The 25,052-nt window shown below is 41.9% G+C and overlaps 1 protein-coding gene across 3 annotated transcripts in view; it reads left to right on the forward strand.

The window, feature by feature from the left end:
* SNX9 (sorting nexin 9) overlaps window positions 1-25,052 on the forward strand; it is a 228,538-nt gene that overhangs the window by 169,530 nt on the left and 33,956 nt on the right. For all 3 annotated transcript variants that reach the window (XM_063707984.1, XM_031012280.3, XM_055390988.2), the window contains 5 exons: window positions 11,423-11,594; window positions 16,445-16,592; window positions 20,684-20,768; window positions 24,211-24,336; window positions 24,454-24,571. In XM_063707984.1, the coding sequence (XP_063564054.1) occupies window positions 11,423-11,594; window positions 16,445-16,592; window positions 20,684-20,768; window positions 24,211-24,336; window positions 24,454-24,571 (649 nt within the window). The remainder of the gene's footprint in view (window positions 1-11,422; window positions 11,595-16,444; window positions 16,593-20,683; window positions 20,769-24,210; window positions 24,337-24,453; window positions 24,572-25,052) is intronic.

Genomic DNA, 25,052 nt, shown 5'->3' on the forward strand with positions numbered 1-25,052 from the left:
CGTATTTTGAGCTAAAGTGGTTAGATTTTTTTATATAAGAGAATATTATAACCTCTTCAGTCCCTTTTGAGGAAAAGAGTTAAATTTTTGTCAGAAATTCTGGTTTAGATGTTCTCTGGTTTAAGAATCAGATATTATTTGCTTTCTATTCCTACTTCCTAACACAGTTGCACGTGGTATAGTCGTAAGATGGGCCGTGGCATGATAGGCCAGGTGACATCATCAGAGGTGGTGTGGAAGGATGTGACAGGCACAGTGAGGAGTTCCTTATGTGGTGATAGGCGGACCCCTGAATGCCTACAGGGCCCCATCCCAAGATAATAACATAGAAAGTAGTTAGCCTGCGATTGGGAACTCCTCTTAACTGGTGGACTTACCAGATGGGATGATCTGTACTGACCTGTAGTGGACGTTTGGTGTCTGCTGGAAGGAATTAGGTGGCCCATAAGAGCAGCGACCACTCACAGTATGTTTTGAGCTTTCATATACCCTTTGTACACGTTTGGTAGAAAGCCAAACGGAAAGCAGCTTTAATTAAATATGTTACCATTTTCATTAATTCTTAAACCTAGCCCTCCTTCGAGGCCTGATGTAGTTACGGTGGAGACAGACAGACGTCGTGGTGCCATTGCTCATCTCTGCCACGCCACAGTTGCTGTTCTCATGGTCTGTGCAGTGAGAGCTCTTCCTCTTGGGCCATGTCTTAGCTGCTTACTAGGAAACCAGTGAACTGAGTCATGTCTAACCATGTCATCCAAACAAGCGCTTGCCCTGCTTACTGCATTTTTTTGTTGTCAGAAGTAGGGGTTTATTTCTTACTGGTCCCAGTTCCCCAAGGATGTCATATGAGGAGCAAGAATACAACATAAAAAAAAATAACAAAACCAGAAACTACTATTTTTGTGGTCAGCAGTTGCTAATTAGCATTATTACTGTCTTTAAAAACAATTAGTAAAGTAACCTTTTATTTTATTGTTACAGAAGCAGTACATATGCATTGTAGAAAATTCAGACTAACAAAAAGAAAAGTATCCCATTTCCACAATCACTACTCTTTACGCTAGGTGTCTTATTTTCTCTCTGTGAACATGGGTATACACACAAACATACAGATATAAATTGTATATAAATGCTAATGGTTTACCACCAGTTGGTAATCCTTGCCAGAATCAGAAATGTTATTCCTTCCACGCTTAGCTGGTTTCATCTAGAAAGCAGCACTTTCCTGTATCAGCTGGAGCTAGTTAATTATGTCGAATTCCAATTTGGAATTCAGGATAGATGGCTAATTCCACCTCTCCTTAATTGCCAGGTTTCAAAGTAAGAAGTTATTTTATAGCTACTACAAATAGTGACCAATGAAAAAAGCATTCCTGTCTTTTTTTCTGACAGTAGCATGGATGTATGGATTTACATTGATTTAATAATGTGTTTTGTTTTTTTTCTTTGTGCTTAAAGTTATCACCTTTTGGAAGCCCATTCAAGCTGAGTCTTTCTACCTCATTAATATTTGAAACCTCTGTTGCTCTTAAATAGTGCTAAGTCTTTCATCTCTGTCAGTACTGTATCAGCTTAATCTTTCTCTTCATTATGGGTCATATTTCCCTTGCTTCTTTTCATGCCTGGTAAATTATGATTGGATGTCAGACATTGCAATTTTCACCTTGCTATGTGCTGGATATTTTTGCATTCCCGTAAACATTTTTGAGCCTTGTTCTGGGATGCATCTAAGTTACTTTGAAATAGTCTGATTATTTCAGGTTTTATTTTTAAGCCCAGAGCAACATTTAGCTTAGGGATATTTTTGCCCCTTTCCTGAAACAAATCCTTTGTAGTATTTGTACCCGATGCCCCGTGAATCATGAAGTTTTCTATCTGGGCTGGTGGGAATAGCCCTGTGTGAGGGGTTGCACTCTTGATTCTTTCGTGTGTGTCTTTCCCTGACCTTGGGTAGACCCCTCACGTGATGGGCTGATCAGTACAGATCTGCAGTGTCCTCTGCAGTCTCCAGAGCTCTCTCTGTGCGTCTCTGTCTTCCCCAGACTCTGTCTCCTCCCACCACAGAGACCGCCGAGCTTTGTGTGGGTTTTCCATGCCTGCTCCGTGGCCTGGAGAGTCTCTCTCCACGCAGTGAACGGGCGCTTGTGGGCTTACTCTGTCTGTCTCCCGTATCTCAGGATCACTTCTTCACTGTCTGGTGTCCAGTGATTTGAACACGGTTTCCTATATTTCATCATATTTTTTGTTTTCACTGGGAGCATAAACTGGGTCCCTGTTACTCCATTTTTGTTGTCTGCTTTGCGTATTAACTGATTTTCAACTCCAAGTTTATTTTCATCTCTCAGGTGAGAATAATACCACCACTTATTTCACAGGAGAGTTGCCCCTGAAAAGGACGCTGTCGTCCACTATATAAATGTTTATAGTACTGACTTCCCTACAGGACAGTTGTGGAACCGGGATTTGAAGCCTGGAAGCTGGGCTCCAGAGTGGTCCTCTTAACACATCTGCTGCAGTTTACCCATCAATTGGCTTCATGGAAGCGCATCAGTCAGTTACCTCTTCTCCCAAGATGCTGTATTGTAGGCCAGTTAGACCCTAAGAGCACACACCGGGAGACATTGGCCTTTGCGCCTGTGTTCACAGACCAGCTGGGCTGTTGTGTCATTCACAGCTGCGATTGGTAGGACGCACTGTGGCTCTGTGGTTAGCTTCAAGTTGATCAGGTGGCTTTGCTGATTTTGTCTGGACTCTCTCACATACATGTCTAACGCCTCTGAAAGCAAAAGGTTCAGAATATTAACATTTTTTTTAACTTGGCTATTTCTGTTTTTTCCTCTGGAGTTTGTTTCTCTGGCTGTATGACTTGCATGATACTTAATCCATTCTTTCTGTGCTGCTTATAGTTATTTTTAGGGTTTCATTAATACTGTATCATGATGCCAAACAACAGACTTTAGAAAATATAATGCATTGAAGATAACCCATTGCTACACAGTTGGGGCTTTTTGCATGTAATGTTTGTGAGTGAGTGGCATGCTAGAGTTTTCTGGAGAATTTGGTCCTGCCATGAATGTGCTGGTTTTAGTTAAAAACTTTGACCTGCTTTTTCACTCTTGTTCACTGGGCACCTTTTTTATTTTAAGGTGGATATTTTGGCTCAGATTGGTTGTGTCGAAAGTCTCAGCCAGTCACCACCTTCTTCTCCTTCTCCTTCTCCTTCTTCCATGTATAAGGTAAATTTCAAACTTGAACACAAGAGGAAATAAACATTTAATAAACCGTAAAAGTCATCTTTTTTTCCCAAGTGAAGTGATTATGTCAGGTAAAGTATCTTACAGGAGCTCTACTTGGGGCATGGTGATGTGGGATGTGGAATATGTAGGAACTGGGAAGATCGTGAGGATTTACACCTTGGAGGCCTCTTAGAGGAGGCTTGATTACTGAATTTATCCCACGGGCAGTGAGATCTAATGAAAGGTCTTTAAGTCTGTGGTTGACTGTGAGGAGGAGTGTGGTACCACGGAGAGAGGGAAAAGAAGAGGAGAATGAAGACATTGTCCTGTAAAAATTCGAGAGGAAGGGGAGGTGTAAGGAAAGAAACGAAGAGGCATCTCAGCATTGGAAACCTGAGTGAAGGAGCCGAGGGGATTATTGCATGACTAAATGTCTGCAGTTGAGAGACCAGAGGGGTTGTGGGGATGGAGAACAAAAATGTCAGAGATATCAGGTGCAGTGGCTCACACCTGTAATCCCAGCACTTTGGGAGGCGGAGGCAGGCGGATTACCTGAGGTCAGGAGTTCGAGACCAGCCTGGCCAACATGGTGAAACCCCATCTCTACTAAAAATACAAAAATTAGCTGGATGTGGTGGTGCACCCCTGTAATCCTAGCTACTTGGGAGGCTGAGGCAGGAGAATCGCTTAAACCTGGGAGGCAGAGGTTGCAGTGAGCCGAGATCACACCACTGCACTCCAGCCTGGGTGACAGAGCAAGACCCTGTCTCAAAAAAAAAAAAAAAAAAAAAAAAAGTCAGACACCATAGGATCCTTCAACCAGATCATTGTAGTCTAGTTTGTTAAAGTAAAGCTTAGGTTTTGAAAAAAGTCAAGGTCTCAGCATTTAGCAACAGAAAATATTTGTGCCGAAAGTCCCAAGAATTAGGAGTTGCTGTTGTTGACCTTTACAGTAAAAATATTTCTGTCTTCTTCCTCTTTTATGTATCCGAAGGTAACAGAACGTTGGCTGGAATAGAAAATATCTTAAGCCTGTTATCTCTTCAATTAACAGTCTCTATTAATATGACCTGGCTGTGCAGCTATTTGTAAATATAACTGTCTGATCTTTTCCTGCATAGCATAAGCTAATAGGTATGTTACTTAGATGGGGATTTACTCAAAGAAATGCTAGTCTTTATTCTTTTCTTCATATTTTAGATGAGCTCTCACATATTAAGATAACCTCTACTGAATGCATACTGTGGGCTAGATGCTTTGTATGCATTATGTCATTTAATCCTTACAGGAGGATAATGTTATAGCCATTGTATAAGTGTGGGGACTAAGAGAGCTAAGTAAATTGCCCAAGGCCACACAGCTAGTGGTAAGTGATAAAGCTGGGATTCAAACCCAGATAGCAGGCTTTGAGCCTTCTTAACCACTATACCCATGTGGTATAATGATTACTTGAGTCAATTCCAATAGCTTCCTAAAGGGAGTTAAACTCCACCTAGTGTACCAGGATTCATCTTGCCCCTTTTTATCCCATATTGTATATTTGTACCATGTGCAGCTTTCCTACACTCACCACACAGCACCACCACGGGTGTGCGTGTCTGTCTCCCCCACCCCTCGTGGCCATTCTCAGTCTGTTCTGTGGTCCAGTGGCTCTGCAGTCAGGTACAAGCCAGTCTACTTTCTGAAGAAATTTAGCTAATGCTGTAAATCCTTTGAGTGAATGTGTTTAAATAAGTCTCCCAATTTCAAGCCTGCATAAATATATTTCTCTATTTGCATTATGAGGAGAGGATAGCTTTTAAATTTAGAACGTTAAACCAGCAAATTGTTAGTATATTGCTCCTGGGCCTAAAGGAGCATTTGATTTAGTTGGGGTGGGAGTTAGGAAGAGAGTGGGACATAATCATCTACCTGTGGTGGTTACATAGATTTAAGTGTGTCGCAGAGACCCAACCAGACATGCTGTAGGAGTGTATTCATTCAACAGATACTTACTTTACAAAGCGTTTACCCAGGGCCCCACGTTCACGGGCAGCAGGAGATGGCAGGTTACCCTGATGGACACAGCCCTTCTCTGTGTCCTTCTAATGGAGCTCAGACGAGAGTGATTGTATATGTCGATTTTGTTTGTTGCATTTTCCAATGTTTGTTAAAATTTCAAGCATAGAAAAGTTAAACGAATTGCATAGTGAATAATCATAGACCCACCTTCTAGATTTTACCATTCCCATTTTACTGCCCTTGCTTTCTCTCATATTTGCCCATCCCTCCATCTCCTGTGCCTGTCTGTATCATCCACTTTCAGAACTCAGACACTGTTATTTTAAGAGTACTCATAGTGTCACATGCTAAAAATTCTTTTTTCTTTCTCTTTTTTTTTTTTTTTTTTTTTTTTTTTTGAGACAGAGTCTCACTCTGTCACCCAGGCTGGAGTGTAGTGGTGTGATCTCGGCTCACTGCAACCTCCGCCTTCCAGGTTCAAGCGATTCTCCTGCTTCAGCCTCCCAAGTAGCTGGGATTATAGGCTCCTGCCACCACACCCGGCTTTTTGTATTTTTAATAGAGATGGGGTTTCACCATGTTGGCTAGGCTGGTCTCAAACTCCTGACCTCAAGTGATCCTCCTGCCTCAGCCTCCCAAAATGTTGGGATTACAAGTGTGAGCCGCTGTGCCTGGCCAAAAGTCATTTTTTCTGTAGTCACATGCTGAAAATCACTTATTCTGTGATCGACCACAAGTTAATTTTTTCAAAAAGACTCAATTTAGTCTTTTTATACATAAGGCAAAGTCTTAGTATACATAGTCTTAGTATACATAAGGCAAATCTGATTTCCTCCTTTTGGTGATCATGTCATGAAGGTTAGAGGTCTGACAAAGAGTAAGATATATTTCATACAAATGATCAAGAACATCACATTTAAAATATTTGAGTCCTTGCCACTTTATGCAAGCATTTGGAGAATCTTTTGGGGGAAACATTCTCCAGGTAAGACAGAGCTGTCCCCGTGATTCACTGGTGGGACTGACGATCTGATTTGCAAATAATGAAGAAAGTGAAAGGAGGTGGCTGGATGTCAGCCAGCAGGCTGTGGGAAGGCCAGAGCCCTTCTGATGGGGTAGGACTTTGCTAAATTGAGGAAGACGAGGTGTGCAGATAAGAGTACAGTATAGTGTGAGGAACAGCAGAGATGTAGAAAAGTTTGGGGAGATGTGTGAAGTTTGAAGCTTCAGAGTGAAGGTTAGTGGCAGGTAGGGAGAATGGGGAATGCAGCACGAGGCAAAGTTGAGACCTGCGCTGAAGAAACTCCTGATTGAGCCACAGGAAGCTTGGAGTTGACTCTAGGGGCAGTGAGTGCTAATGAAGGGATTTTAATTACCCATGATGGACAGTTAAGAAGAGCTTCGCAAAATAAGGGGTGGGAAGAGAAAGAGGATGAAGATGCTGCTCAGTAGAAAGGAAGAGGAGGGAAAGGTGGAAGGAAAGGACAGAGAGGCGCCACAGGATGGAAACCTCAGCCCAGGAGCAGAATAGGTTTTACCGTGACGAGGTGTCTGTAGTTAGGGAACTACCAAGGGGATTTGGGGGTTGAGAGTGAAGAAGTCAGAGATCGACGTATGGGAAGGATGGGTTCAGAGAGAAAGTCAGTGATTGGTTACAGTTAAGAGGGGAAGGGACCTGCCAGGGCAGTAAAAGGCCATCTGCTGAGGGACTGAGTCCGAGGGCCATGACGGAAGCTGCAGGAAAGATCTCTAGTTGGTAGGGTTTTGAGAAATGTGTTATCAGCAGGAGTTGGGTTGAAACAAGATAAAGAGAATGTTCCAGGAAAAAAAAAAAAAAAAACCAAAGAGATAGAAACAAACATATCCACAAAGATTTCATAACTTAGGTGGAGAGCTAAGATCACATACATAACCAACTAGTATGACAGTTACTACACACCTACAAATTATTGACCAAGTGATTTTCAAAGAACTATTATTTGTTTTTGCCCTAATTAAATGGATTTTAATTTTTTGAGGACACTTGCTATGAATAGTTCACCTCCAGGTTCTTCCTCCATCTTGATGAAAATCCTTCCTGGCCAGTTTGCTAAGACTGAACTGTCTTCTGGAAGGCCCCAGCGAACATTCACTCTCCTGTTGTAGCTCCCAGTCCTGTGTTCCTTTGTGATGTACCTCACTTAGCTTCTGGCAGTCTTCTGAATCCAGACCACTCACTTCTGAACTCTAGCCCGAGGTTACACAGCGGAAGAGAGGTAGAGCTGTTAACGGAATTCCAACTCACTAGGCTCTTGACTGTGGCCCTCCGAGCCCCTCCATTTCACAGCCGGTCCTTGATGGAAACCAGGCTGAGGCTGCTGTACCAATGATAGTCTGTCCCTAGTGTCCCAAACTTTGGTACTTTTTCAAGTTCTTATTTGAAAAAACTTGTAACTTAGAGTTTGGAGGAGACGGAATATATTGCTAAATAGGAGAATAAAACTACGTTTCCTTGAAGAAAACTGTAGAAGGAAGGGTTTCTCTTAGCTGAAGTGTGACTGCCAGGCCCTCAGCATGATTGCCTTCATTTCCAGCGTCCACTGGGGTCATCTGAGAGTCCATCCCGAAGCCGAATGTCACCTTGTAAAGCTGTGTGTTTGAGAAGTCACAGTCTTGTGGATGAAACATCTTTCTCCTGTTAGTATTTGACATAGAGTAAAATAACAAGTAACTTCAGTTTTTTCCTTAGAGGTATATAGGGCAGTAGAATGACATCATACTTGCACATGAAAAGCATGTAGTCTGTTTTTAATGCACCTGGCACGTGACAGCCAGCTGTCTGCCCCATGTGTCGGTTGGTGAAGAGTCAAAACAGACCAGCCACTAGGGTGTCCTACAACATTAGGGGCTATATTAGACAGGGTGAGTAATTTTCTTGCAAATATATTTTTTTCTTTTTTTAACTAGCACCATTTGTGTGTGTGTGTGTGTGTGTGTGTGTGTGTGTGTGTGTATAAGACTCAAATAAAGGGGAAGACTTGTATTTCATGTTATGAAATAGATTCAGTACTGAAATATTGTGGAGTGAAAGGCATGAATAATTTTAATCAGTTTTCTATGAATTCAGTAAACAGTGATTCAAATGAAAATCAGTATTTTAACTCAACATTCTAATGTGAAAGTTCAGATTGTTTTAGTTTAAATATTAAGCTGATGCTAAAGTTTATACATAAAAATAAACAGCTAAGAGATGTTATGCTAAAGTATTGATGGTTTTTCTATGAAAGTGTGGTACTAGTACAAATAGATCACTAAGAAACAAGAGAGTCCAGCTATAGACCCAAATCTGATATGTGATGAAGGCGGCATTTCAAATCATGGGGGAAAGATGGATTGTTCATGAAATGGTATTAGGGTGACCGACAGGACAAGATGTTCAGCTGGATACCTGTATCATTTCTTTTTATTTTCGCTTTTCTTTTCTTTTCTTTTCTTTTTTTTTTTTTTCTTTGAGACAGAGTCTCTCTCTGTCGCCCAGTCTGGAGTGCAGTGGCGTGATCTCAGCTCATTGCAATCTCCGCCTCCTGGATTCAAGCAATTCTCCTGCCTCAGCCTCCGAAGTAGCTGGGATTACAGGCGCCCACCACTACACCTGACTAATTTTTGTATTTTTAGTAGAGATGGGGTTTCACCGTGTTGGCCAGGCTGATCTCAAACTCCTGACCTCAGGTGATCCTCCCGCCTCGGCCTCCGAAAGTGCTAGGATTATAGGCATGAGCCACTGTGCCCGGCCCCTATATTATTTGTTTTACTTAACTCAGTTCCAGACAGATACAAGATTTAAATGTTAAAAAAAAAAAAAAAAAGCTAACAAAAAACTGTATTTGCCTCAAGAGTGAGATGGTGGGGGCAGGGCTAATAGGTGCTAAGTGTACTCTCTACTGGAATATTCTTTGAGATTGGGTGACATCTATTTCCCATTCCAAAATTTTATTTGTAAGATTAATAATTAAACTATTAAATTACTCAAAGGAATTATGGGAGAGAAATACTTTTTAAAAAGAAGTATGAAAGTTCCTTTCTATGTAAGACAAAACCCCTCAGCGTGACAGTTGTCAGACTGTGGGAATGTTATTGCATTCTCTTTGAAAAGCAATTTGACAAAATCCATCGGTTCTAAATACACAGTCTCCTTAAGCCTAGCATTTTTTCTTCTGGAAATTTCAGAGACCTTTTGGATTGCAGTTTTCATCTAAAGGACCACCAGGATGGCTGATTAATAGAAAGGAGAGGTTTATAGGCAGTAACATTTTACAGACTGGGAAGAGACCTTCTCTGGTGTGTGCTGAAGATGAAGGGACACATTGGGTTTTATGCCTCACAGGGCCTGTATCACACTAGAGTCACACATATTTAGGAGTTGGGGGGCAAAGCGATACGTATGTATGAGAGGAGTCAAGAGCATGTGCAGTGGGTAAACATAATGTAACATACATCCTTGTTCACTTTGAGGTGAGATTTTAGCATTAAAATGAGGTGGAATTGGGCTCTTTATGTGAAAAGGTGAACTGTGGGACACAGTTTGTGCACAGCCTCGGCAAGCTGCTGAAACTGGCTTTAAGGCCTGCAGTTGCTTGTCAGAAGAAAATGTTGCTAAGGCCAGTCCTCTGCCCAGTCAGAGTTGTCTTGGTCTGGGTTGTAAATCAGAGTTAGGAGGGGTCTGATAGGTCCTGTTCTTAGTGAGTTTAGAGCCCTAGTAATTTAAAAAGTTGCTCTATTCCCTTAACCTTAGGATCCATCTTAGTTGATAAAGTGGTGTCTATTTTGGTCTGTCCGATCACATGGTATTATTTATAGTACCCAAAGACTGAAAACAAGATAAATGAACATCAGCATATACTGGTCAAGTTGTAGGAAATATATACAATGGAATTTTATGGAGACAATGTGAAAGAATATTGTGTCCATATGTGCTGATGTACCTTGCAGAATGTTTTATGCTGTTAAGAGAAAAAAAAAAAGTACCGAGCAAAAATAATACAATTTAGGCCAACTTAGTGTTTAAAAACAAAAAGGATCTATCTCTGTCCATGGGATGTTTGAGTAAGTATATACAAGGAATTTGTTAGTAGCATGAAACAAAAATTATAGTAGGCCATTGTTTCAGAGTTCCTGCACTAGGCCCCAGCAGACCAGGCCAAACCAGAATGGAGTTCCTTGTGCTAGATGCTCCATAGTCAAACTGAAACTTGAAGGAAGCAGATAGGTCCCAAAACAAACTGATTTTTTCTGGAGAACAGGAGATCCCAGTCTACCTGAGTTAGCATAATAAGGAGTCCCCTCTGCTTTAACCCTTACGAAAAAGTAACCTGAAGTAAACTGATGTTAACCATCAACTTTTTTTCTGTTGTTCTATTTCCTTATTAACCCATCTTTAAAAACCGAGTGTTCTGTTAATGCCCAGTGGGAGTGCTCGTTCTAGATTGTAGGAAGGAGGCTGCCCAGATTCATGAATCTCAAGTAAAGGCCAAGTCGATCTGTAACTGAATTTGTTGTAATTTTGTGTCTTTTGACAGTAGTAGTTCCTTAGAATGACTAGCATCTCAGGATGTTAGGCGTATTTCTCAAATTGCATATACTTTTATTGTTTGAATTTTTTTATTATACATGTATTCTTTTTCAAATTAAAAAGCCTACTTAAAAATACAACAGATCGCTATAAAGCAGTTAGAAATAGGTCCTCATGTTGAGTGGGAAAAAGAAAACTTGCAAAGAGATACATACAGTATGACATCCTTTAGGTCAATTTTAAAAATATAAAGCAGTTGTTTGTGAATGTGTACATGTGCAGCTGAAGTATGAAAACACACATAGGAATGGATACAGGTTCAGAAAAGTAGTGGTTACTTCTGGAGAGAGAGAAAGAGAGGGCTGTAGCTGCGTCTAATAGTTTCTTTGTTGCTGTTTTCAAAGTTCCTAAGCAAATACGGTAAAATGTGTTCACATCAGTAAAATTAGATTGATGCTACCTTTTGTGCTTTCCTACATGTTTGGAAATTAAAATATTATGTATGTAAAATTGTTTTGAATACATTTCTATTGTTTTTAGTACTCCTGTTGTATTCAATTGTGTCAGTTCATTATTGAATTGAGTCATGGTTTCCAAAAGTCACAAAAATTCTCCTTCTTTTTACCCCTCTCAATAGGTTGGCAGTGGCAATGACCCCTGGTCAGCCTGGAGTGCCTCCAAATCTGGGAACTGGGAAAGCTCAGAAGGCTGGGGGGCCCAGCCAGAGGGGGCTGGAGCCCAAAGAAACACAAACACTCCCAACAACTGGGACACTGCCTTCGGCCACCCCCAGGCCTACCAAGGACCAGGTGAGGAGAGGGGTGCGAGGTCCCACCCTGCCCGCCCATGGCTGAGTGGGAGAGACAGGGAAGACCGAACTGTTTTTGCTGTTCCCACACTCAGCACAACACAGAACAGTTTTGTGACCACAGCATGGGAAGGGAGGATTGCCCCACCCACCAAGCAGCTGTGCAGCAGACACCAGCTGAGTGTCCTACAGTCATGACACTGTCTACCTGGAGTCAGATCAAGGGGGTTCCCACCACTCCCACCTTGGGTTCAATTAATCTGCTGGAGCGGCTCACAGAACTCAGGGAAACACTTCACTTACTACTGTCAGTTTATTACAAAGCGCAATTTACAGGATGCAAATAAAGAGCCAGATGAAGAGATGCATAGGGCGAGGCATGGGGAAGGGACACAGAGCTTCCATGCCCCCCTGCCCCAGGTGCCCCTACATGTTCAGCACCCCAGAATCTCTTTTCCTGTAGCTCAAGGATTTTTACGGCGGTTTCATCACATAGGCATGATTGATTATTGTTATTATTATTCTTTGAGACAGAGTTTTGCTCTCGTTGCCCAGGCTGGAGTGCAGTGGCACAATCTCGGCTCACTGCAACCTCCGCCTCCCAGGTTCAAGTGATTCTCTCACCTCAGCCTCCTGAGTAGCTGGAATTACAGGAGCCCACCGCCCACCGCCACACCCGGCTGATTTTTTGTATTTTTAGTAGAGGCAAGGGTTCACCATGTTGGCCAGGCTGGTCTCAAACTCCTCACCTCAGGTGATCCACCTGCCTCAGCCTCCCAAAGTGCTGGGATTACAGGTGTGAGCCACCATTGCCTGGCCAGCATGATTGATTATTAACTCAACCTCTGGCCCCACTTTTCTTCCCAGAGAATGGGAGGTGGAGCTGGAAGTTCCAAGCTTCTAATCCTGGCTTGGTCCTTCTGTTGACCAGCCCCCATCCCACCAGGAGTCACCTCATTTGAACAAAAGATGCTCCTACCACCCGGGAAATTCCAAGGGTTAGGAGATCTGTGTCAGGAGCCAGGGTCAGAGACCAAATATCAGAACAAAAGATGCACCTTGCACACCTAACATTCAGGAAGTTACAAGAGTTTTAGCTCTGTGCCGGGAACTAGGGACGCAGACCAGATGGCTATTTCTTACCTCACAATACCACTCTGGGTCATGGAGTTGAAAATAGATTTTATTCAAAAGAACTGCTTGCAGTTGCCCTTATTCACTAGTAGCAAACCTGGATTCAAATGTAGATGGTCATTAACTCTAACTTTAGTTCAGTCTTACTTATCTGTGTGAAGTCACAGATTCAAACGCTGGGTTGGTAAAGTAAAAGCAGAATGGGCGGTGGAGGCTGCAGAAGGCTGAGGGCCCCTGCTGTCGCCCGTGGCTCACTGCATTTGCAGGGAAGCTGAGCCCACGTTCTGATCTCCACATCTTCAGAGAGATGAGAAGTCTTGGTTATTTGTCACCTTCTCATTTTAACATCTCAGCAGCTAACACGTTTGTTTTAAAATCTTGAGCCAGAAACATGTATGTGGATGGGATGTGGCTCATCCTGCTGGTTTAAGACCTCTGCATTCACTGTTTTAACTTCCTGTTTGACTAGGCTATGAATAGAAATACTGAGGCAGAAGAGAAATGTATGGAATGGGAAATAATTTGGGAATTAAGGGTATTTATGTCTGATCTGAAATTAAATAAGAAGATAGTCTCCCATTATTTTTTAACAATCCCTGAACCCTGTCTCCTCTGTAAGCACATTGGGCCAAGAATTGAATGTCTGTTCTAAACAGCAAGGACCTCACTTGTAAGCCCAAAGAAGGGTGCAGGTCCTGGCTGAAGGCTGGCAGTCATAGACAGGAGCTGCCTGTCAGCAGGACCAGGGGTGTGGGCTGGGTAGAAGCATTGGGAGACTCCTGGTGTCTGGTTCTCTGGTCACTTGGCCCACATCCTTCTCATAGTTTGTTCTTCTCCCATTTGGCATTTGTCTCTCGGCTTCTCCATAATGGCACTCTTAGGGCCTGACACTAAAGGACACTCAGGCCATTAGAGTAGGGGAGGAAGGAGAAGGAGGAGAGCCCACAGCACCTTATCTGACACGGGGATTATTGTCAGAATAGTAGCTACTGATGCTGCTTAATTACCTCTTCACTCTCATCTTTTTCTCCCACACCCCAACTCGGTCTTTTTAATGTCCCCCTCGTTGCCCTTCTCTCCCCTTTATTGTTAGTGTTAAACAGCTGCTTTTCAAAGATCTGTCGTCCCTTTCGTCCTCCCCAAGCCTCTAGAATTAAAGGGTATTCTGCTTATTTGTAAATGTATAAGACTAGATTTATCAGTGTCTAGGCCTCTAGAAGTCTTTTCTACTGTGTACCACTTAACGTTCTTACAGTCTGCATTTATCTGAAGTGATGTGGACTGACAGCCCTTTAAAAAAATTATCTATATTTTCACGCCTGTAATCCCAGCACTTTGGGAGGCCGAGGCAGGCGGATCACAAGGTCAGGAGATCGAGGCCATCCTGGCTAACACGGTGAAACCCCATCTCTACTAAAAATAGAAAAAAAATTAGCCGGGTGTGGTGGCAGGTGCCTGTAGTCCCAGCTACTCGGGAAGCTGAGGCAGGAGAATGGCATGAACCCAGGAGGCGGAGCTTGCAGGGAGCCAAGATTGCGCCACTGCACTCCAGCCTGGCCAACAAAGCGAGACTCCGTCTCAAAAAAAAAATTATCTATATTTGAGGTATACAGCGTGATGTTGTAATATACATGTATATACTGAAATCATTACTACAGCCAAGCGCTTAACATATCCCTCACCTCACATGATTACCTAAGTGTGTGTGTGTGTGTGTGTGCGTGCGTGCATGTATATGTGCAAATGCGTGCGTGTGGGTGTGTGTGTGGTAAGAGCACCTAAAATCTCCCTCAGCAAGTTTCCCAAATATAATGCAATATCATTAACTGTAGTCCTCATGCTGTACATGAGATCTCTAGACTTATCCTACATGACTGCAACTTTGTACCTTTGACCTACATCTCCCTAGTTCCCCCTCTCCCTGCCCGTGGTAACCACCTTTCTACTCTCTGCTTCTATAAGTTTTTTAGATTTTTTTAAAGACCTGTTAAAAGTTCCACATGTAAATAAGATCCATGTGGTATTTTTCTTTGTGTGTGATGTTGAGTGCGTTTTCATATACCTCTTGGCCATTTTTTGGTCTTCTTTGGAAAAATGTCAATTTGGGTCCTTTGTCCATTTTTTAATTGAGCTTTTTTTATTTGCTATTGAATTGTGCGAGTTCATTATATGTTTTGAATATTAACAGGTTATCAGATACATGGCTCGCAAATATTTTCTCCCAGCCTATTGCGGGATCTGGCCAGCAGCCCGCAATGCAACGGGGTTCTCTTTTTGTTCCCAGGCGGATCGGCAGGCTGAGAAATAATAGACACACACAAGACAGCGAAAGCTGGGTCCAGGGGGGTCACCACCTTCTGGTCCTGCAGTGCCAACAATGCACTGGATATACCAGCATTTATTATTAAGTTTAGTGAGGGCGGGGGTAGGTTAGTGAGGGATTTAGGGTCATTTGATTATGAGGTGAGATGGTCACATGGGGATGAAGTAATTCTTATAACATCTGTATGCAGAAGTACAGTATACAGAGATAAGAATTTACAATATAGTGTGTGCATCAGTAATTTGTAACAGAGCCTTAAAACAGAAACACAGTCTTTCCATAACCTATGGTTAGCAAGATATTAATCAGCAGTAACAGTTGCAGCAAAAGCTGGTTACAAACAATCCGTAGAAACAGGACGTGAAGCTAGACAACCTGTTAGACCAGAAATTCTCAGAAGGGAGTATGCCTTAACCCTAAAGAGGCCCAGAAGAGCCCTGGCAAGATGAGGGCGTTTATAGCCCTATCTTATCCGTATGGACGGTGCCCCCATGTGTCCGTTTATAGGCTCTTCACAAGGGTCACTTTCCATTCCCAGAGCTATGAATATCTGCTTTTCTGGGATAGGAATCTTGGTGATGTGAAACCTCCCTGACTGCACATCCATTCATAGGCTCTCTGCAGGGGGAAACACATCACACGCTGTTGGCTCATTCTGGCAGTCCCACCTGGCACTGTCTTTACACAATCCTGCATGCAATTTTGTATTTACAATAATCAGGAGCATTTCATCTTTTATTCCATAGCAATAGTTTCAGGGGGTCTCCCTACACCAACCCATAGGCTACCTTTTCATTTTGATTGTTTCCTTTGCTGTTCAGAAGCTTTTTAGTTCCATGTAGTCCCGCCTGTTATTTTTGACTTTGTTGCCTGTGCTTTTGGTGTAATACTCAAAAAAACAATTGCCAAGGCCAGCGCCAAGGAGCTTTTCCCCTGTGTTTCCTTCTAGGAGTTGTGTGGTTTCAGGTCTTCCATTTAGGTCTGTAATCTATTTTAAGTTGATTTTTGTGTGTGGTGTAAGACAAGGTCCAGTTTTATTCTTTTGCATGTAGATACCTGGTTTTCCCAGCACGACTTATTAAAGAGACTGCCCTTTCTCCATTGTGTCATCTCGGTGCCCGTGTCAAAAATTTAAAAGTAATCCGACAGCCCTCTTTAAGTTGCTTCTGATTTGTCTTTTGCACTAAAAGAATCTGTAATTCAAGCCTTAAAATTGACTATACAGCCTTTACTCTTAACATCCATATTATACTCCTATACTATACCCTTTTCTCCATCAAAAAAAAAATTGGTTTGCCCAGTAGGTAGTTACTGTCAGAAAATTAAGTAGTTTCATTTTTATTTTGGTCTTTTTTTTTTTTTTTTAACTGATGATCTTCCATTTTCACCTCTAGCAACTGGTGATGATGATGACTGGGATGAAGACTGGGATGGGCCCAAATCCTCTTCCTACTTTAAGGATTCAGAGTCAGCTGATGCAGGCGGCGCTCAGCGAGGAAACAGTCGTGCTAGTTCCTCATCCATGAAAATTCCCCTTAACAAGTAAGTTTAAAGGGGAGCCAGGGAACCAGGGCCGTGGTAGAAGTATACATTAATACAAAGTATATACCCTACCAAGAGGTAGCTGGCTTTTTCCCTTTCCAGTGATCTCCTAAGTTTTGGATATGATTCAGTTATTTTTATTTGGATCTTAACTGAGAAGCTTACTTAAAAAAAAAAAGGATTTTTGATTTACAAGGTTAATAAGTGAAATATTTATTTTATTTAATGATTTCCCAAACTGTTTTCATTACTTCTAGCTTTATCAATTTATGACATATTAAGGTTTCATTGCTAATGTCACAGGAAAGCTAAAAAGAATAATAATAACAACTCTCTTTTAAATGTTCTACTGTTTTGTTAATCACTTGCCATGTGCCAGGCATTGTGCAGAGAGGTTAGTATCATTCGCATGTAGCCCTCATATCCCTTTGTGGTACATAAAACCCCTGTTTTACTGCAGGCAAGCTGATGCCCAGAGAGACGCATCGAGTGTTCCAGTCAGGAAGCCAGGCCCTTAGGCGCCAAAGCACGTGTTTCAGCTCCTGTGCCTAAAAACGTGGTCAAGAGCTTTGTTTTAGCTTAGGTTTCTCTTAGATTTAAAACGAAAAAAAAGTGTTGTGTTTTATTTTTTTGTTTTGAGACAGGCGTCTCGCTCTGTCACCCAGGCTGAAGTGCAGTGGTGCGATCTTGGTTCACTGCAACCCCAACATCCCGGGTTCAAGCGATTCTCGTGCCTCAGCCACCTGAGTAGCTGGGATTACAAACGTGCCACCGCGCCCAGCTAATTTTTGTATTTTTAATAGAGATGAGGTTTTACCACGTTGGCCAGGCTGGTCTCAAGCTCCTGGTCTCAAGTGATCCACCCGCCTCTACCTCCCAAAGTGCTGGGATTACAGGCTTGAGCCACCACACCTAGCCAAAAAAAAAAAGTTTTTAACAGTACTTGTAGATACCCTACTTAACAGGAAAGCATGTGGGCATCAGTGACCACTGTAGGATTCTTTGGAGAGACCTAAATAAGGCTGTAGTCTATGCCAGTGTAGCTTGAAGGAGATATATTAATAATTTATGACTTCCATCAGAATTTTCAAGTACTCCTTCCAGCAGTTATGTTTAGTTTATTTTTTGAAATTACTAATACTTTTTCCCAATATTCCAATTCCATGATTCAAGGCAGATATCAAAGAATGTTAATCTGTGCCTGGAAAAATTAAAAACATAACATTTGACATATATTTAGACATCAAGATCTAGGTCTAGATCTAGTTTAATAAGTCCTACAAGTTCTCCAAAGTATATTTAAATAGCTTCAGTGATTAAATGAGTTCTCTTTTGACTGCACACTTTTGCTGCCTCTTACCCAGTTTCTTCCATTATATATTTCCCTGCTCAATTGCATGCATAATAAAGTGAATAATTCTCTGTCTTGTTAGTCAACTGTGTCTTGTTTCAGAGTCAAATTTGAAGTTTTCAGTCATGGTCAGTAGTGATGTGCATCATTGTCAGCTGTTCTTTAAATGTGAATATGAAGTATATTGAAAATTTACATAAATTAGCCCCATTTTGAAAACGAAGGAAGCAGAGACTGAGAAAAATGAGTGGCCACATTTTCATGGCTGATGAGTGAGGTTCCAGCTCATGCCTGGGGGTCTCTGACTCTGGTTTTTGGTGCTCTCCTCTGCTCCACACTTGCTCTCTGATTTGCTTATAACCTTAGGCAAGTTTCATGACCTGTTGGAACCTCAGTTTCTTCATCTCGAAAGCAAGGAGGTTGGCTTTAAGAATTCTTTCTGCTCTAAAATATCATTCCAGGCTGAAACCACATTAAAGCAGTCCTAACTTGAATGTGTTCCTCTGAGGCATCTCTGTCTCTCTGTAGTGCTGTGAACGATTTAACACCCTATGTATTTGTATTTAAATAAACTGTATAAATGAGTCACTTAAACTTAAAACAATTATAAAAAATGTTTTTAAGTATTAACACTTTTTCAGCAGTTAATCCATTTTATATGACAGCTGTATTCTAGTCATGGAACATAAATCTTATACTAGAAAAAGAGATCTGAAATTAAATATACTTGAGCACTATAAGAATTCACCTTGGGCCAGGTGCAGTGGCTCATGTCTGTAATCCTAGCACTTTGGGAGGCCAAGGCAGGCAGATCACAAGGTCAGGAATTCGAGACCAGCCTGGCCAACATGGTGAAACCTCAATCTGTACCAAAAATATAAAAAAGTAGCTGGGCATGGTGGCACGCCTGTAATCCTAGCTACTTGGAAGGCTCAGGCAGGAGAATCGCTTGAACCCGGGAGACGGAGGTTGCAGTGAGCCGAGATGGCGCCACTGCACTCCAGCCTGGGCAACACAGAGACTCTGTCTCCAAAAAAAAAAAAAAAAAAAAAAAGGCATCTTGATGATGCTGAAATAATTAATACATTGCTGTCCTCAAATTTTTCTGTGGTCCATAACAGTGCCCAAAAAGTGAAATGCTTACAAGCTGGTCAAGGAGTTGTCATGATATATAATCCCCACAGAAGCACGCCTGTAGTCCCAGCTACTTGGGAGACTGAGGCAGGATAATCGCTTGAACCAGGAGGTGGAGGTTACAGTGAGCCGAGATCGCGCCATTGTACTCCAGCCTGGCGACAGAGTGAGACTCTGTCTCAAAAAAATAAATAAAATAAAATAAAGTAATTAATAAATAAATGTGTTGCAGGTTAGCCTAATTCATTAAGCATTCAGTATGCTCCCAAAACTCCTCCAGGTCCTGAAAACCCAAATGCTTCCTCTAAGTCCCTCTAGCTGCTGTAATAGGTAAATGGATAGCGGCAGTCAGGTGTGATGAATAGAATCACAAAACATGCTCAAAATGCCTAGGAAGCCTCTACCTGCGGCTGCAGGGAGTACTTCCAAAGAGAGGATGACTTAGTCGCCAATGACTGAAATGTACTGAGTACATACTAGGCTCTTTACATAAATCTTTAATTCCCTTATCACCTTAGAAGGTAGGTCATTCTGGTCTCATTCTTCCACAAGGAGATTTCAGCCCCTAAGGCTACCTAAGTGTTGGAGTCAGAATTCAAACCCCACGCCATCCAGCTGCAGGACACATCTGGTCTCTTGTATAAGCTGTGTTTTAAAGGAATGTCTAGAGAAAGGAGACTCAAGGGAAGTCAGTCGAGAATGCAGGAAAAGAAGACACGGGCCCCTGAGAGCATCACACTGGCCTTTGGCTTGGCACATGAATGAAAGTAGAAGCAATGCGACTGGAACTGGGTAGAAATAAGATTCCTTTTCCCATTGTAGATATTTTGCTTCCTTTTCTTCTGTTTACTAAAAGAAAAATTCTAAAACCCAAATTAATCTTGTCTTTTTCAGTAGCCCTTTGGATGGCTATGTTCTAGCTGTCCTCCAATTTCAGAAATGTCCTTTGGATATAGATGTGATTTCTGGAAGTAGTCAAGTTTATTTAAGTTTTTGGGTCTTAAGTGACCTCCCCCCTCACCCCCTCCCCATAGCCAAATTTATTGATTACACTTTGGATCTCTACTAAAGAGACTTGTTTTCCACTGTCATGAACTGCTTCTGAAGGCAATTCCAAAAGAAACAAGCACATATGCTGATGAGCAGGACAGCCCCTTTGGGACAGTTGTGGCCTCTGGAGTGAGCCTGTTGAAAGGCAACTTTAATTTGGATGTAGAAATGCCAGCACGTGGCTATTGCCCCCTGTGGCCAACTCAGATTGGCGTGCTCACTACTCACTGCCCCAGGGAACTAGGGGGGCGTTTTTTCAGGTCTGCCCTTCACTCTGGGGTGACCGAATGTTTCAGACACAGTCAAGCAAATAGAGTGCCCGTAAACATCACACCTTCTGGAGTCAAACTGTTCTGTTTACCAGATCAAGCTTAATTAAATGCCTAATTGGCCATTGAACAATCTGATTACATTAGGTTTCATTTACCACAGTTTCCAGTTCTAGTGCACCCGAAAGACAGGACAAGGTTAAAACTGGTAAGTAAATGTAGATGAGAGTTGTAAAATTCTTACAAGGAAAGACTTAAGACTGATGAACATTTATATTCATGATTAGATTTCCTGGATTTGCGAAACCTGGCACGGAACAGTATTTGTTGGCCAAACAACTAGCAAAACCCAAAGAGAAAATTCCCATCATTGTAAGTTTGTTTATTTTTGTTTGCTTTCTTTCTGATTAAGCTCTTTCTTATACCGTACTTTAAAGCTAAGCGAGTTATTCATCTTTTGGAAAGTATTTTTAAATATATTTAATGCCCCACATAACTGATAATATATGTTAGTGTTGTAGGAGTACTGAAGATAATTAACACAAATCAATGCCTGTCATTATATTGTTTATTCTTTATCTTTCAGACTTTTAGTATTGAACAAACATACCATTTTGATCATTTTTTTCTAAAGTGTCTTGAAGTGTATTTTACATACTGTTTTTCTGCCAGCCCTATATGTTTAACTGATGAACTCAATTCAAATATTTATGTTTCTTCCCTTGTAAAGTACATGTATGTTATCAGAATAAGGTACCCTTTCAGATATATGGGTAATAGTGTTTTTTCCAGTAAACCAGCTGTCAAATTGAGATAAGGAGCTACCAAATGGAAGCTGGGAGTTAAGGACATCATTGAGAATATCTGTCTTAGAATTACTTGGTTATTGCATAACGTGACACAAGCCCTTCGGTTTCATTCCACATTTTGATTGGTGGTAGATTTTCTGTCTAGGTGATATTTAGTTGTAGATTCCCAAATGAAATTCTGGAAAAGAGAACTGTAGCTATCTTCTGATCCTATTGACTTAACCCTGTAACAATTAGATTGGGAACCTGAAGCCTTGAGTGTTCCCATCCTGGACTCAATCAAGGATGAGGAAACATCTGGTCTTATTCTGTAATGTTTGGAGACTTGATAAAATTGCAGGAATAGTATTAGATTCTCTAATTACTTGTGCCTGCATGTTTGAAAAACTCCAAATCCTGGAAGCCTCCAAGCTGAAGAGCTGTAACCAAGAGCCCTTTTCATGCTTTTTCCCTCAAAGCAAATTTGGGATAATTAACTTCTGAGTAGTTATATTAAAGATTTTTGTTTTCCTGTTTTCTCTGGACTTAATAAAAATTGAACATGTACCATTATTCTTTTCATGACATTTAAAACTCCTCAAAATCAAGAGTGCACAGCTCTGCCTCAGTTTTGTTTTTTTTGTTTGTTTGTTTGTTTTTAAGACAGAGTCTCACTCTGTCACCCAGGCTGGAGTGCAGTGGTGTGATCTTGGCTTACTGCAACCTCTGCCTCCCGGGTTCAAGCAATTCTCCTGCCTCACCCTCCCGAGTAGCTGGGATTACAGGCATGCACCACCACGCCTGGCTAATTTTTTTTGTATTTTTTAGTAGAGACAGGGTTTCACCATATTGGCCCGGCTGGTCTTGAACTCCTGACCTTGTGATCCGCCTGCATTGGCCTCCTAAAATGCTGGGATTACAGGTATGAGCCACTGCGCCCGGCCTGCCTCAGATTCTTAAAGGGGACTTTGTCCCAGGCGTGCAGTGGTGGTACAGAGCTAAGGGTTCCAGCCTTTCATTGACCGGCAAGTTTTAAGTAGAACTGGACCCATGCACCCAGTAGGCAGGTCTGCCTGTGTGGGCGTCTATACATGGAAGAAGCTGAGGAAAGCCACCGCGTCTTCAGGAGGCCCAGAGAAAGCAGAGACTAACTCTTTGCTCTAAAAGTGCAGTAACCTTGCCCACTCATGAAACAGAGCCCCGTGAAATTGGGCCCTAGCCAAGCACAGTTGCTGCTCTCGGCCCACTCACTGAGGGAGGTCCCGAAAGTCATCTCTTCTGCAGCTTTCAGCTAGTTTCTTGGATCTGGGTTCTCCCTGAGGGCGTTATAGTAATTGTTCTCAGAGATTTTAGTCTCTTTTTAAACTACTCTTATCCTTGGAGTAGGTCACCTTCCTGACCTAACAGCCTCTGAACTTTAATATCCCAATCCGCTTTTCCCATCTTCCTCTTAAAAAAAAAGAATTAGGACTGGGTATACCTTTTTTTCCTTTTTATGTCTGTCTGGCCTTGCCTCTCTGAGGTCTCAGCCGAAACAAATCTCTCTTCCTTCAGCGCAATCTGTGTGATTCTTCTCATTTTCTTTTTACTTTCTTACGGTACTTTTTCAAGTCTGCAAGAATAAAACCTGTTCCATAAATTATTTCATTCTCCTTGAATCTCTGAATGAATCTCTGAGTGAATCTGCTTCCTGAATAGTGGTCCTTTTACAGTCCATGTGTTTGTTTTTTCATTCTCTTCTTGGATTATAACTCAATTATTTTTCATTTTCAAGCCAAGAAGATAGATAACATTCTCAGTATAATAAGGACTTCTATTGCTCTGAAATGTGTTTTGATAAGAGCTACTGTCCTGCAGTCTGAATCTCTAGAATCTGTCATTGTGATCAAAGTTTATGAAATGAATGAGGCAGAACCAACTTGAGACTATTGGTGACTCGGAGTGATTCCAGAAGCCTGTACATGAGCTCCAGCATCCAGGTTCCTCTGCAGCTGCCCCCATGGCCTTGGATGCTGTTTTAAATAAGATGAAAAAACCAGGTTTGGGACAGCAGACCTATTGTCACCTAGCAGTGCCTAGAAGAAATGATCCTCAGGCTCAGCACTTACACACGAGGTCTCTACACCCCCACATAGAATTTAGCTGGTTTCCCTTCCTCACCTCCCACCACAGCTAAAACCCCAGTGAGCTAGTGTAAGCCTCGCCTGAATTTGTGAACTTTTGCCCTAGTCACAGATAGAAGAGAAGGCCAGTGAGAAAAGAATGGAGGCCTACCCTCTTCAGGCAAGCCTTGCCCAGGTGGACGTGGTACCTAGGGGTTGGAAGTGAGCCAGCCCACTGTGCTTAGGCACATAGCAGTCCACGGAAGAAAACAGCTAGCCTGGTTCTTGCTTTTAAGACGTAGTACCTCCCCCTCCCCCCACCTTGCCACTAGTAGTAAAACAATGGCTATCAGGCTCTGGCCAATCCGATTAATCGCTTCTATGAGCCAGAACAATGCTACTCAAAGTGTGGTCCACAGACCAGTTGCCCATCTGAAAACTGCTTGTTGCTGATCCACCATGAGATAGGTACAGTACATGAGAATATTTGGAAAACTTGAGGACAATTTGGTATTGTTGAAAAATGAAAATGTGTAATGTTATATTTCACCAAACTATTAGTCTGTGATAGATTCGAAATTTTTGAAAACTAGTCCTTCATCACGTGTAGCTTGAGACAGCTAGACTAGAAAGAAACATTGTCTTGTAACCAGCACTGTCCTTGGGAGAGGGAAGCTGGTGTCTCCTCTCCATGGGCTGAGCTACCCACATGGGAGCAGAAGGGTTTCCCACAGGTGTGTTCTTTAAACGTAATATCTAACAGGAACAGAAACCATTGAACCATTAATGTACCTTTCAAAGAGGAACAAGAATGACCCTCCAAAGGACTTCTCATTCTGAAAAGAATTACTTGCTGATTCACATCAATTGTATTTATTATTTTTCCATGTAACAAAATTACTTCTTTCTGGAACATTGGCATAGGTTGGAGATTATGGCCCAATGTGGGTTTATCCTACCTCTACATTTGACTGTGTGGTAGCGGATCCCAGGAAAGGCTCCAAAATGTATGGTCTAAAGAGCTACATCGAGTATCAGCTAACACCTACTGTAAGTATCCACGTTATCAAAAGCAGAATCATGTTTGGATCACTGATTGCAGCTTGCTTTTTTCTTCATTTTCTAGAGTTGGCATTGGTAACCTTTTCTTTTTCCCTTATTTTGTAGAACACTAATCGATCTGTAAACCACAGGTATAAGCACTTCGACTGGTTATATGAGCGTCTCCTGGTTAAGTTTGGGTCAGCCATTCCAATCCCTTCTCTTCCAGACAAACAAGTCACAGGTGAGTGTGTGTAATGCTAAACCCAGGATGACAAATAGAAAGACTCCAGTCAGATTATCCTCCTGTAAGTCAGTGGTGGCATTTTCCATCCTGTAGAGCAGCAGGATGCAGGAGTTGGAAACAGTAATTAAATACAGCTATGAAGAGAGAACCATCGCATGTTGTACATCTATCTGGAAGTTGCCTAAACGTCTAACAAGAACGTTTAATGTGCAAATCACAGGTTTTGGTATGTGTCTGGAATTCCAGCAGTCATTGTCTTCATTGCTGTACCCTTTCTACAAAAGAAATGTGTACATTTAAAATATGTGAAAAATGACACCTGAAAAAATAGAAATAATTCAAATAGCCTAAAATGGAAATAAAAACATATGACCCACATGATGCAAACAGGTTATGCAGATGAGCTGCATTATTTCATTAGATGAGTGAGCACTGGACAGAGAAGCCACAGAACTGCTAAGTGTTAATGAAGGAAGAA

Source organism: Gorilla gorilla, chromosome 5 (assembly GCF_029281585.2).
Source record: "Gorilla gorilla gorilla isolate KB3781 chromosome 5, NHGRI_mGorGor1-v2.1_pri, whole genome shotgun sequence".
NCBI lineage: Eukaryota > Metazoa > Chordata > Mammalia > Primates > Hominidae > Gorilla > Gorilla gorilla.